At 41.1% G+C, this 16,341-nt stretch overlaps 1 protein-coding gene across 4 annotated transcripts in view; it reads right to left on the reverse strand.

The window, feature by feature from the left end:
- The window catches only part of eci2 (enoyl-CoA delta isomerase 2), a 78,046-nt gene that overhangs the window by 18,473 nt on the left and 43,232 nt on the right, over positions 1-16,341 (reverse strand). For all 4 annotated transcript variants that reach the window (XM_042345676.1, XM_042345682.1, XM_042345670.1 and 1 more), the window contains 1 exon segment: positions 14,859-15,047. In XM_042345676.1, coding sequence (XP_042201610.1) covers positions 14,859-15,047 — 189 coding nt within the window.

Here is a 16,341-nt window from a genome sequence, read left to right on the forward strand (position 1 = left end):
ACAACTGTGTAACAACATCTTTATTCTTGTATTTTTTCCCTTTTGTGATAAAACACAGAAAGCAATGGAAAAGACTAATAGAAGGTATGGAATATAGGGGTAAAATAAAATAGGTCATTTCCTTCATGGCTTTTTATGGGACATTGTTATTTGCAAATTAGCTGCCGCATTCGTCCAAAAAATACACAGTCCATCCACTTTCCAATAAATCCTATAAAGAGCTTTGAGATGTACGTGTCCCCCTGACACCCCCCACACCGACACGAGAGGCAATATATCCAAAAATAATAATCCTTGCATTTGATATAGCACCTTATCACATCTTAGAGACGTCTCAAAGCACTTCACAGAATATACTGTAAAGTAAATTGACTGTATATTTTGTGGGCGAAACATGGCAGACAATTGCACACAGCAGTGTCCCACAAACAGTCATGGTTTGATTGACCTAATTATTATTATTTTTGGGGGGAGAAATTATTACCCCCGGAAAAACTATCCATCAATCAACTAACAACCAGATTCCTACATACCACTGGTAAACAGAGGCGTGTGGAGTAAGGAAACTTGCCCAACATTTCGCCTGCCTGGGCTATGTGTGAATCAAACCTAGATCCTCTTGCTTGTGAGGCGAGTGCTCTAACCACTAAGCTACAGGACTCCACAAAAGAATTATTAAATATTTATCCGATATTGATGAAGCTCTGTATTGACAATGATCTCTTTGTACTATACCTAAATCAGCCAAGTGTTGATGCTTTCATTGGTTTATTGCGTAAATGAGAATAAAACCTTCTTTGTTCACTCAGTTTATATTTGTTGGGTGTATATATTTCATAAATGTTCACATAGCTGTAACATGTTAGAAACATGACCCTGACATTGACTAGGTGTGGTTACTCACAAATATTTTCCCCCCAAAGCAAAGTATGATAACAACCACTTGGGCCAGAACAGAACAGGTCCTTACAGGAGGAAAGAGGTACTGGCACTGTATGGTTACTGGAGCTTAGAGGGATTTATGATTGCTGAAATGGGAAGGGATAGTCTGAATATATTTGTGAAACTCACAAACGATGTCCTCTCTATCTGTGACCAGGGCTCTCTCTGCCACCTCGTCCTCCTGGAACTCTCCCCCACATTTGACACAGTCGATCATGCCATCCTCTTCCACCACCTCTCCTCCATCATCCATCTCAGTGTGACCGCACTCACTTGGTTCAAGTCCTATCTTACAAACCGCCAGCATTACATTTCCGCAAATGTTTTTTATTCTTGCCCCCGCCGAGTCACCTCCGGGGTACCCCAAGACTCCATCCTTGGCCCCCTTTTCTTCCTCATCTATATGCTCCCTCTCGGAAATGTATTCCGCAGACACGGGATTATCTTCCACATGTATGCAGATGACACTCAACTCTACTTCTCCTCCTCCAGCTGCGACCCCCGTCCTCTGATATTCTGTTAACTTGTTGACCGTGCCTATGGTCACCTTCCTCCTTCCACTGGCTCGGCATCGGGTTCCACCATTGATGAGTACTCTGGGATGGCGCCCAGCATGGAGGGCGCTATATAAATGCAAGTTGTTGTTGTACATTTGTGTCAAATGTACATTCACCCTCCTCTCCACCATCGGTGGCTGTGCTTTCAGACCACTATTCCCCAAAGCTCTGGATCTCCCTCCCTCAATCCCCCCCTCCCTCCCCACTTTCAAATCCTGCCTGCCTGAAGACACTCCTTTTTGATCGTGCTTTTAGTCACCTCCCGCCTCCCTCAGCCCCTGGCTCAGGGTCAGACTTCGCCACTGTCAAGTTCTCTGGGATGCTACCCCGGGTGAAGGGAGCCATATAAATGCAAGTTGTTGTTGTAGGTGCCAACAGTGTTAGAAATTATTTAAAACAACAACAAAATTGCATTTATAGAGCACTTTTCATGTCGGGAGGATGTCCCAAAGCGCTGAACAGTCAGGTGTCAGGGCCTAAGAATGGGGAAGGGATGGTGGAGGGGTGAGGGATGGCAGAGAGGTGGGAGGGAAACCAAAGGCACGGTCGAAGAGAAGGGTCTTGAGACCGGCCTTGAAGGAGGCAAGGGAGGAAGCGAGGCGAAGGGATCGTGGGATGGAGTTCCAGAGCATGGGGGCAGAGAGGCTGAAAGCCCGGCCACCGATGGTAGGGCAGGTCGGGCGGGAGACATGGAGCAGGCCGGAGCCCGATGAACGGAGGGAACGGGCAAGTTGGTAGGGAGTCAGCAGGTCACAGAGGTAGGAGGGGGCAAGGCCATGGATGGCCTTAAAGGTGAGGACGAGGATCTTGAACTCGATCCTCTGAGGGATGGGGAGCCAGTGGAGTCGGGCGAGGGTGGGAATGATAGGGTCACGGAGCCTGGTGTGTGAGAGTACTCAAGCTGCAGAGTTTTGGATGATCTGCAGCTTGTGAAGGGAAGAGTTGGGAAGGCCGATGAGGAGGGAGTAATCAAGCCTTGAGGTGACGAATGTGTGGGTGAGGGTTTTGGCAGCCTGAGGGGTGAGGCAGTGGCGGAGTCTGGCAATGTTGCGGAGGTGGTGGTAGGCAGTGCCGGTCATGGGACGGATGTGGGGGAGAAAGGACAGTTCAGGGTCAAACAAGACACCCAGGTTCCTGACTGGCTTAGTGAGGTTGACTATGTAGCCATGGAGGCTGATGCTGCCAGCGCCTGAGGTGCGGAGGCGCTGGCGCGAGCCAATCAGGAGGGCCTCGGACTTGCTGACGTTGAGTTGGAGAAAGTTGGCCCTCATCCAGCATTGGATGTCGGACAGACAGTCAGTCAGGACGCCAGTAGTCCTGGAGTTCAGGGTGGAGGCAGAGAGATAGAGTTGGGTGTCATCCGTATACATGTGGATATTTACCCCATGTGATGTCACCAAGGGAGAGCATGTAGAGGGTAAAGAGGGGGGGACCAAGGACAGAGCCCTGAGGAACACCGCACGAGACGGTGCAGGGGCTGGAGGAGAAACCGTTTGCCGGGACAAAGTGGAGGCGGTTTGAAAAACACAAAGTAGATGAGACAGATGGAGATGATAGAAACTCACAATAAAGTAAGCATGGGAATTACAGAGCATTTCAACAATTGGCAATTGTTAAATAAGATAGTCAGTAGCATATCTGAAATAAAGTTTAGGAGGAACTTCTTTACATGAATGGGTGATGAGAATGTGGAACTCATTGCCAGAATCTCTTTGAAGTGCTATGAGAAGTTCATCCTACATGAAAAGAACTAAGTGCAAGTTGTGGTAGTGAACTAGTTGGCAATGTTTTGTTTTATAATGATGTGAAATCATATCTGAATTGTTATACATTTAACAAGTATTACTGAAAGAAAAAAGTATGTACAGATACTGAGAAGTATCGTCAGGGAATCAAAAATCAACCAAAGACATTACATCATGAAAAGTTGAGGTATTATTTGACTGTGAAAGGGGGCAATATTTTGCTCAAGCGAGCTCTTGTTTAGTACAATGTATTTGTTTAAGTTTCTAAACTCATAATATTCCCAATATCAAGTAGGGATGTGTTCCATGGGAATTTGAAATGCAAAGGGCTCAAGCTAGCCTATTCTATAAGGATAATTGCAAATAGGTACAAACTGTATCATATGCGTTGCCATTTTTGAGGCTGCAGTGGTGTGCAAGGTTGTGTGCGTGCACTTGAGGTTACCAAGGACTTGATTTTGCAATCAAGTAACTCTGTGCATGCACACAAGTGGATGCCCAATTGTATTGGCTAAAACAACAGGGGATTGGGATTTGGTCACAAAAGCAAACAGAAACAGAGCAGGGGCCTTAGCCTCTCTAACCTCTAATGATGAGTCAACACTGATCCTCACCAATGAGACAATTGGAGAAGTCAAAAGAATGTGATCAGTGTCAGTGATGAAAATATGTAGGTTAAGAGAGAAACTTGTGGACTAGTAGTCTATGGGGATCCATGGAAATTTACAGCACAGAAGGTGGCCATTCAGCCCATCCCCCTCAAGATGTGCCGGCATCCTCAAGAGCGATCCTTTCAGTCCCACTTACCTGCCCTTTTCCCACCCCTGTAGCTGACTTAAAAGTATCTGTCTAGTTCCCTCTTGAAGGCCAAGATGGATTTTGCTTCAATTACTGTTCCCAGTAGGGTATTCCATATCCTAGTATGAAAACATTTTGCCTAACCTCCTCATTTGCTTACTTATCTTAAAATGATGCCCTTTAGTTACCGAATCACCGACCAGAGGAAATAATTTCTCACTATTGACTCCATGGAGTCTTGTAGCTCAGTGGTTGGAGCACTCGCCTTGCAAGCGAGAGATTTTGGTTCTATTCCTGGAAGGGCGAAATGTTGGGCAAGTTTCCTTACTCTACATGCCTCTGTTTAACTAGCAGTGAGTAGGAACCCGGTTGTTAGTCGATTGGTGGATGCTTTTCCGGGGATAATAATCTCTCAAAAAAAAACAATAGTAATTTGGTCACTCAATCCACGACTGTTTGTGGGACACTGCTTTGCGCAATTTACTGTTGCGTTTCGCCCAATTCACTTTACAGTATGTTCTCTGAAGTGCTTTGAAAAGCATTTGATTCAAATGCAGGGATTATTATTATCGTTATCAAAACCCTCATAATTTTAAAGACCTCTATCAGGTCCCATCTCAACCTTCTTTGTTCCAATGAAAAAGGTCCCAATTCCTGCAGTCTCCACTCATAGGCCAAACCACTCATCCCTTAGCAACATTGTAGTAAATCTCTGCACCCCTCCTCTGAACACAACATCCTAACTGCAGTCTAACTAACGATTTATATAAGTTCAGCATTACCTCTTAGGTTTTAATTAATTGATAACCCCATTTATAAAACCTAAGATTCCCTTAGATTTTTTGACAGCTTTTCCACCTACCTTTCCATCTTTAAAAAATTATGTACATTAACCCCCAAGTCCCTTTACTCTTCTACTCCTTTTAATATTTTACCACCCAACATACTTGTTCTCCTTATTCTTTCTCCCAAAAAGTCTGCTTTAAATATTGCTACATTTCATTTGCCATTTCTCTACTCAATCAACTAATCTGTGTAAGTCCTCCTGAAGTTGCTTATAATCATTGTTAGCTACACTCCCTATTTCCGTGTCATCTGCAAACTTAGAAATTGTGCCCCTGAAACCAGAATCCAGATAATTTATATAAATGGAGATGAACAGTGGTCCTAACGCACTCCTGGGCGACACCAATTTATATCTATCTATTGCTTATAACAACCCTGGTCTCCAACCCTGTTTCCTATCCATTAATACAATGCGCCAATTGCCAGAAGTCCAATGAATGTATCTAATTCATGGTAGTATGAACCCCAACAAGCCTACTCGGTTCAGGAAAGATAGGTAGACGCATAGGGTAAATTTCTCCCCATTAATTTAGAATGGAGGGGAGAAAATTCTATCCAAAGGATATTTGAGAAAAAAAGTCTTGCAATGAGATAAACAAATGAGTGAAATCAATTGCTAATTATGTAATTAACAACCTTTTAAAATCCTTTTTTTCAATTCTTAATCACATAATTAAGGACACTTGTAATTCCCTCTGTACACTTGGCACATAATAGATCCCATTAATAAATAGTAACAGGAAAGGCGACAAAACAAATAACAAAGTCATTAAAAAAGTTTTGGACACAGCTATGGAAAGCATTTAGAAAACCTGTAAAAATGCTGTCATCAGAGTACACAATATTCCACTGGTCTGTAAATTTACTGACCTTGGCAAGTAAGCATGTCAAATGAATTTACTAAGTGTGACAGTATGAGCTTTCGGTAGGATATTTCTATATTTTATTTGCAGGACTAGAACCAAAGATCTCTATGCCTGGTGGAAATCAAGCTTGAACAATTCTCGTTAACTTTCCAGTCAACAAGATGGTTACATGAAGTCTTTTTGCTGTATTTGGAACAGTCACATACTCATGAAAATAGTTCAACATCAGAGGACAACAAACAGTCATGTAAGGATATATGACATTCAAACCAAATTTTAAAACTAGCAGCTGGCATCGAGCAAAGGTTAAGAATGAGTCAACAGACCAGACGTGCAGAGGTAAATCCTGGTGAGCCAATATTAAATGCAAGTCAGGTTGCTTGAGGAAATTGCCACCAATTAAATTAAAGTAAAACAATTTAATAATAATAATCCTTGTATTTGATATTAGCATCATATCAAGTATTTGAGAGGTCTCAAAGCACTTCACAGAATATACTATAAAGTACTGAAGCACTAAAATCAGTTTCACGAACTCCACTATTTTATCTCTTGCTACAAAGACATTTGGATAAATATACTGGGACTGTCTGTTCTCAATCCCTACAAAGAGTTTCTGTTTAGTGTAGAAGGCCCTAATGTCATTTTTTCAGGATACCCATCTTCCCATCACAGAACAAGCTTTTTTAAAAAATGAGTCCAGTGTCCAGGCCTCAACCACCCTTCCTGGAGATCTGTTCCAGTCATTAAGTAACCTCTGGATAAAGAAAAACTTCCAGTGCCTGTTCTGAAATTGCCAGTTACAATTCTAAACTTACATCCTCTTGTTCTACTATATTGGTGAATCCTGAAGTATTGTTTAGGTTTACTTTTTCAATAAGCCTCTATAAGGCTCCCTCTAAGACGTCTTCTACCAAGACTGAAGAGCCCTAGTTAGTCTAATTGTTACTCGTAACCTGGGTCAATAGAAAGTGTGAAAATCTTTGCCCAAAATTGCGGGACGTTTGCTAATTTGTGGGAACTTACGGAGGCTTTGGACACATTTTGCAGAAAATGGCAGGGAGTTGATTAGTGCTACTGAGGTACATTTTACTGCCAACCTACAATTTTTCACTTTATTGATCAAAACTACACAAACACACAGAGAGACGCACAAACACACAGAGAGACGCACAAACACACAGAGAGACGCACAAACACACAGAGAGAAACACACAAACACACAGAGAGAAGCACAAACAAACAGAGAGACACACAAACACACAGAGGGAAACACAAACACACAGAGTGAAACACAAACACACAGAGAGAAACACAACCACACAGAGAGAAACACAAACACACAGAGAGAAACACAAACACACAGAGAGAAACACAAACACACAGAGAGACGCACAAACACACAGAGAGACGCACAAACACACAGAGAGACGCACAAACAAACAGAGAGACACACAAACACAGAGAAAAACACAAACACAGAGAGACACAGACACACAGAGAGACACGCAGAAGAGAGACACAGACACACAGAGAGACACACAAACACACAGAAAGAAACACAAACACACAGAGAGAAACACAATCACACAGAGAGACACACAATCACACAGAGACACACAAACACACAGAGAGACACACAATCACACAGAGAGACACACAAACACACAGAGAGACACACAATCACACAGAGAGACACACAAACACACAAACACACAGAGAGACACACAAACACACAGAGAGACACACAAACACACAGAAAGAAACACAAACACACAGAGAGAAACACAAACACAGAGAGACACACAAACACACAGAGAGACACACAAACACACAGAGAGACACACAAACACACAGACACAAAACACACAGAGAGACACACAAACACACAGAGAGACACACAAACACACAGAGAGACACACAAACACACAGAGAGACACACAAACACACAGAGAGAAGCACAAACAAACAGAGAGACACACAAACACACAGAGGGACACACAAACACATAGAGTGAAACACAAACACACAGAGAGAAACATAACCACACAGAGAGAAACACAAACACACAGAGAGAAACACAAACACACAGAGAGACGCACAAACACACAGAGAGACGCACAAACACACAGAGAGACACACAAACACACAGAGAGAAACACACAAACACACAGAGAGAAGCACAAACAAACAGAGAGACACACAAACACACAGAGGGAAACACAAACACACAGAGTGAAACACAAACACACAGAGAGAAACACAACCACACAGAGAGAAACACAAACACACAGAGAGAAACACACAAACACACAGAGAGACGCACAAACACACAGAGAGACGCACAAACAAACAGAGAGACACACAAACACACAGAGAGAAACACAAACACACAGAGAGACACACAAACACACAGAGAGAAACACACAAACAGAAACACACAAACACACAGAGAGAAGCACAAGCAAACAGAGAGACACACAAGCAAACAGCGAGAAACACAAACACACACAGAGACACACAAACACGCAGAGAGACACACAAACACACAGAGAGAAACAGAAACACACAGAGGGAAACACAACCACACAGAGGGAAACACAACCACGCAGAGAGAAACACAAACACACAGAGAGACACACAAACACACAGAGAGACACACAAGCACACAGAGAGAAACACAACCACACAGAGAGAAACACAAACACACAGAGAGACGCACAAACACACAGAGACACACACAAACACACAGAGAGAAACACACAAACACACAGAGACACACACAAACACACAGAGAGAAACACACAAACACACAGAGAGAAACACAAACACACATACAGAAACACAAGCAAACAGAGAGACACACAAACACAGAGAGAGACGCACAAACACAGAGAGAGACGCACAAACACAGAGAGAGACGCACAAACACAGAGAGAGACACACAAACACACAGAGAGAAACACAAACACAGAGACAGAAACACAAGCAAACAGAGACACACACAAACACACGGAGAGACATTCTCAGAGAAACGCACGTTCACAGAGAGACAGTCACAAACACATAGCAACCCGCAGGCACAGCCACAAACACACAGAGATTCTCACACAGACTCTCACAAACAGAGAGAGACACACACACACACACAGATACTCACAAATCTATATAGAGAGTCATTCATACAGAAGATCATACAAACACACAGAGATGCACACAAACAATCATACAAACACACAGATACACACAGACAATCATACAAACATACAGTGATACACACAATCATACAAACACACAGTGATACACACAGACAATCATACAAACACACAGATACACACAGACAATCATACAAACACAGAGATACACACAGACAATCATACAAACATACAGTGATACACACAATCATACAAACACACAGTGATACACACAGACAATCATACAAACACAGAGATACACACAGACAATCATACAAACACAGAGATACACACAGACAATCATACAAACACACAGTGATACACACAGACAATCATACAAACACACAGTGATACACACAGACAATCATACAAACACACAGAGATGCACACAATCATACAAACACACAGATACACACAGACAATCATACAAACACACAGTGATACACACAGACAATCATACAAACACACAGTGATACACACAGACAATCATACAAACACACAGAGATGCACACAATCATACAAACACACAGATACACACAGACAATCATACAAACACACAGTGATACACACAGACAATCATACAAACACACAGAGATGCACACAGACAATCATACAAACACACAGAGATGCACACAGACAATCATACAAACACACAGATACACACAGACAATCATACAAACACACAGTGATACACACAGACAATCATACAAACACACAGATACACACAGACAATCATACAAACACACAGTGATACACACAGACAATCATACAAACACACAGAGATGCACACAGACAATCATACAAACACACAGTGATACACACAGACAATCATACAAACACACAGAGATACACACAGACAATCATACAAACACAGTGATACGCACAGACAATCATACAAACACACAGAGGTACACACAGACAATCATACAAACACATAGAGATACACACCGACAATCATACAAACACACAGACAATCATACAAACACACAGTGATACACACAGACAATCATACAAACACACAGATACACACAGACAATCATACAAACACACAGTGATACACACAGACAATCATACAAACACACAGAGATGCACACAGACAATCATACCAACACAGATAGACACACAGACAATCATACAAACACACAGAGATACACACAGACAATCATACAAACACAGTGATACGCACAGACAATCATACAAACACACAGAGGTACACACAGACAATCATACAAACACATAGAGATACACACCGACAATCATACAAACACACAGACAATCATACAAACACACAGAGGTACACACAGACAATCATACAAACACAGAGATACACACAGACAATCATACAAACACAGTGATACACACAGACAATCATACAAACACACAGAGGTACACACAGGCAATCATACAAACACACAGATACACACAAACAATCACAACAGTGAAGCCCCCGAGTGAAGCCCATTTGCCGCCTACGCCGCACCGCGCATGCGGGTCCGGAGCCGCACCGCCCACAATGACGTCAGATAAACAGTGGCCCGTGGGCCAGAAGCTCCATTTATAGCGGGTGGGTTTGTAGCGGATTCCGCAGGAGAAGGGCACTCGCACTTTTGTATTGGTCCATCTCACACCCCACTCATTCCTCCAGCACTGGGGATCATCCTTATTGCATTCGATTAGAAGGTGTACTGTCACTGTCGTATCACATCATGCCAGCCCTTCTCTCAGCTACTCTGTTTCGCACTTTACTTAAAACTTGTGGCACTAAATCCAGTTATGAGCATATTCACAAGGATACTTGGCCTATAATTTACTTGCACAGAATAGTTTAAATCACATCTTGAATACCCTTGTTCACAATTGGATTTTTTAAAAACTGTTACCTCCCAGCCGTGTGTCCACCTCTGCATTAAGATCAAATATGGATAAGTAAACGTGGAGATAATTGGGGTGTGCATAACTGGTGTTTTATTGTATAGAATTAAGTATTCATGACTATTATATCTTCCCCAAATTAATTGAACTTATATGACTCAATTGTGATATATGGAAACTATATGGAATGTTTCAAATTCTGGAACACTCTTCCTCAATCCCTCTGCCTCTATCCCCTTTTCAAGTCCTGCCTGAATATCTTCCTTTTCGACCGTGCTTATGGTCACACACCCCCGGGTCGGAGTCAGGCTCCGCCACTGTTAAGTGCTCTGAGACGTTACCCTTCGTGGAGAGTGTTATATCAGTATAAGTTGTTGTATATTTACAGAGCAATTGTGTTATAACGTGATATCCTGGATCCAAAGAATTAGACACTAAATTATAACGGGTCCACAAATATAATCATCAGTCCAGCTTCTGGGTTTGTGAGACCCTGGGCATGGCTTCCTGTGTACTGCGCATCCATGCTGTGTGCAAGAAGCATCGCTGGCATCCCCTTTTCTTTTTCAAAAATATGTAAGTTGCACATATGTGGCATGTGCATCACACAGGAAATTACATCAGCAGTGACCTGACAACCCAGAAGCAGTACTGAAAACCCTTTATTTTTGTAGTCATTTGGTGTCTAATATTTTGGATCCAAGACACCACGTTATAGCAGAGTTGCACATACGCTATAATCACAAAAGAGAGAGAAGTTCATATGATTTATCCTTCCACAATGTAAACTCATTGATCAGTAAGTAGTAACCTTAAGAATCCAATATCCTTTCTCCACTCACCCTTCCTAACTCCAGGTGTTGATTACGCACAGTTTAAAGATTTATTTTGTGTGTTCTTCTAAAATTGCCTTTCATAATCTTGAACTTGTGAATTCTTGTTCTGTTGCCTTGGTAAATCTGAAAGTATTGCTCCAGGGTTACTTTCGCTTCACATAATGAATCAGAGGTTCACGATAGCTGTAGACACTAATTTATTGGTTCAATTCATTCAATTGGGAAATACTACTGTAAGAAGTAATTTCTTGTAGTTATTTATTTTTAGTAATTGTATGGGTTTGTCTTATAAGTTGTACTATTAGTGTTGATGAAAGCTAAAGTAAAGCATAATTCAGTTTCATTAAAGTGAGTTGTTCCAGTACAACTTTCACATTTATTATTACAACTTTGCTAGTTTCAAAATTAACATTTAAAAAAGTTTTTGTTCTTGCAGGTGAGATTGTTGAAGTTACTAACCCCTAGTCACTAAGCTAAGAAGCAAGCATGTATTCAATAAAATACATCCAATACTGAATAAATTCTTAAAAGAAACACTCACACACATTAATAATAAACTCTTAAATAGAAAATGAAACAGTCCAGATTTCAGCTTGAAATACACCGATCCATGCTTTTGGTTAAACTTCCATCAGTTCTGACGAAGGGACGTGGAACCGAAACGTTGACTCACTTTTCTTTCTCCATAGATGCTGCCTGAACTACTGAGTTTTCCCAGCTCTCTCTGTTGTTAAAGAATCCTCATGTACATCATCCACTAGGTGCCGTGGTATATTCAATATGGTTCTACAGGTCCAGGACATGTGAGGATATGGTGTTCTGACTGGGATCACTATGAACCTGTTAGCGGCTAAGCCACCCCATACATTTTGAAGGGAATTCTCAAATATTCTTTCTAGTGCTTCTAGCACTAGAAACAGATCTAGAGATAGGATTTGACATGTTTCCTGATGAGGAATTTTGAAGAGTTGTTTTTGTTGAAATTGAGCATCTTTTCTGGAAGCAGAGGAGCTGTTTTCTCAATCCAGCAAGCGAGAGGTTGTGGTTTTGATTCCAGCAGAGTGAAACCTTTAGCAAGTTTCCTTACTCCACATGCCTTTGTTTACCTAAGCAGCAAGTTGGAACCCGGGTGTTGGTCGATTGGCGGATCGCTTTTCCGGGGATAATAATCCCTTAAAAAAAATAATTTGGTCACTCAATCCACGGCTGTTTGTGGGACACTGCTGTGCGCAATTGGCTGCCGCGTTTCGCTCACAAAATATACAGCGAATTCACTTTACAGTATATGCTGTGAAGCGCTTTGAGACACCTCGAAGCCATGATAAGGCTTATATCAAATGCAATGATTATTATTATTATGTGCAGGATCGGCCATGTGTGGGGGTAGACTATATCTCAATGCTAACTGCAGAGGAAGATTGGATAAGGAGATGCACCTCACTGAACAGAGAACTAATTTTGGATTACAAGTCAGAAAATAATGATTGACGATTTCAACAGCTGAAAATAAAGGAAGTTTCACTTAAAGGACCAAGTACTCCACCACACTCGCTGTCCAATTTGCCTCGTTGGTACCACGTTTATTCAAAGAGGCATCAATAGTATCACAACTGGTCTTAAAGCAGAAATTACAAAACAAACTAATAGTGCTTTCAACTCCAACCATCAACGAGGACCAATTAAGTTTTTACCATTGATAACGATGATTTCTTAAATGTCAAAAATACGCCTATGGAATTTTATTCAGATTTTAAGACCGGTTACTTCTTTTTTTTCCCCAAATTCTGTCATTAATGCAGAATTTCTGGTCTTCTTTGCATTTATTTCTGTTCAAAAGGGAAAAAGTACTTCATCTATTTGATTTAAATGAACAATAAGACTAGTTCCACATGATGGAAGATTATAATACAGGCACACTCAATACTTTTCTCTTCCTTTAGGATCACTATCTTTGGCTAATTTTTTGTAATACTCAAAGGTTGCTGATTACATTGTTTAAGGGAGTCTATTCTTATACAGTAAATTTGCTTCAATACTGAATAAAGCAGCACAGACAGTACAAACTGGATCAATCGCCAGTTCCTAGGCTTGCTTACAAAAAGTGAAAGAACCAGAGATTACTCTTCTTGTTCTTCAAATAAAAAATAATACTACACCAGCTAACTGTAGAAATACCTCAACCTAGTAGATGATTAGAAAACTGTGGTCAGATGTCCACATCTAAATTACATACAAGAGTCAGAAATAAAATCCCAGAAACAAAACAGATATTAGAATTCTGGATCTGCTTCTTCTCATATCACCTACCATGTTAAGTAGTTACAAGTTTTTCCAGAGCGCATGACAAAAAAGCTGATCAGTGTCCATTAACTAAAGAATCAACATTATTCAAAACACTAAGCAGGAATACTAATACAACTTCGGCATCAAAAATATCCCATATTTGCCATGTAAAATACAGTGGAATCCACTTTAGCCGGACACTGGGTAAATTGGATGAAACATCCGGCCCTGATTCATTTGTATTCTTACCAATTTAAATATGCCTCTTAGTTCGGACAAGCATCTGGTTAATCCGGACAACATGCCACGATGGTCACTGCTGAATGGACTCATTCGGACCTTCTGTGTCATGAGCGTCTCCCAGATAGAGATGGGAGTCACACTGCATTTGACAGCTGATGCCAACCATTCACAAGCAGCTCTGGGAAGGGGGGGCAGTGACTTCATCCAGTGGACGAGGGGACCAATTAGTGGCAGCTCCAAGATGATAGACGCCTCTCAGATTGCCACTAATTGGTCTCCTTCCTGTCCAATGGGAATGGCAACGGGAGGGAAGATGGGCTCAGCAGAAGAGATGGCGGGAAGAGAAGAGAAAGGTAAAAACTTTGGTTATTGGACACAGGGTAAATCAGACAAAACTTCCTGCCCCGATGCGTCCGGCTAAAGTGAATTCCACTGTAATGATACTGAAAATTTTACTACAAAATTGAGACTTAAACAATTATAATTATGGCAATAGAGAAGTCAGATTTTTAACATAGAACTGGAATATAAATATGCTCAAAAATACATTTTATTAAAATTGACTGGATTTCTCTAATAAAACCAGATGCCATAGATACAACCAAGAGACTAAGAAAATGAATAAATAATATGTACAATTTAGATTTAATACATTTATGAATGATATCCATTTTACCTTTCGGGAAATGGCATTTTTTTTCTCTGGCCTGTTTAAAAGGATGGTGGTGATGTTGTTCTCTGTGGTGACCTGTAGTGTCTGGTATGATGATTTTGGGTCTCCTGCAGTGGTGGCTTCTTTCTGGATGGGGGCTTCTGAAGAGATCAACGTTCCTACAAGGTCAACATATTTTTGTCGAGCATCATCCTACAAATTCCCAAAACAAACACATTAGGGCAAATCCTGCAGATCTTAAACTGATGGAGTTTAAAGCGAAAAGAGAATATCTGGTGCAAGTCAATCATGCAGTTTCGCAATATGAAATATTAAAACTTAATTCATAATTAAAATCTTGTATGATTCAAGCCCCCCCGCCCACCACACACACACACATATTTTTGTAAGTTAACTATTTCTCTTGTTTAGGTACTGTACTCCAACACAAAATAATAAATATTGTACAATTGAAAGGACAATTACCTATTTCCAGATCTCTGCCATTGGTTTTCTAAAACTAGATTTCAGAAAGTGCAGAGGAAACTGGCAGAGCTCACCTTTTAATTTTTGATCAGATGCTGGCTGTGGGAAATGCATTTCCTACAGCAATTACTCTGCAAGTATGTTGTAACTGCTATTTTCAGAAATTAATTATTCTGTCAATGATTCACTTGTGTGAACATGGCCTACACCCATCAGAAATTGCAGTCTAGAAGGCCATTAAGGCCACTGTGCCTATGCTATTATCAGCTTTTACACTAGCACCATGCTAATCCCAATTCTCTTCTCTTTACCCTATCTTAATTGTTGTAAATATATTATTATTTCCATTGCCAGTCTTCGGTTGTAAAATGTACAATAGGATATCCATATGGAAGAGAAAAAATGATAGGGGAGGAACAGAATAAGATGTAAACTATGAGAGTACATGCCCAAATTGTGGATTTTATTCAGAAGATGTATTTTAGTTTCAAGATCCATGTAAGGATCAATGAAAGACTTATCAAGCCTTTCTCTCCTAAGAGGAATAAGATAAGATTGCCTACTGTCATCCACCTAATTGAATGATATCATTAGTGATGAGGTGGATGTCAATGAAAGAGATGGAACAGTGTCTGTTCCAGCCACTACTGGTAAAATTGTGGTGCTTCTGTTTGCAAACAATGTATTGTTGGTGGACTCGCTGAGGATCTTGTGCACTCCACACCCTATCTTGAACTAGGCCATTCAACAGGATGTGGTGGCAAGTGAATAATTGCACGATTATGGCTCAAACTTCCAGTGTTATGGCATGGTTCAAATGGGTATCTTGTAGTTGTTGATTGTTCCCATCTGTCTCGATTGTTAATTTGTACTTGTTCCAGGGTGGGGATGGGGCCTTGTGGGAGGAGGAGGAGTGTTTGTGGAGCACACCAACTCTTGCTTAAACATTATCTCTTGAGAAGGGGCAAAGGGCATTTGGGTCATTCACAACACAGATTACAAGCTGGTATTATTAAATTTT

Source organism: Callorhinchus milii, unplaced genomic scaffold (genome assembly GCF_018977255.1).
Source record: "Callorhinchus milii isolate IMCB2004 unplaced genomic scaffold, IMCB_Cmil_1.0 Scaffold2, whole genome shotgun sequence".
NCBI lineage: Eukaryota > Metazoa > Chordata > Chondrichthyes > Chimaeriformes > Callorhinchidae > Callorhinchus > Callorhinchus milii.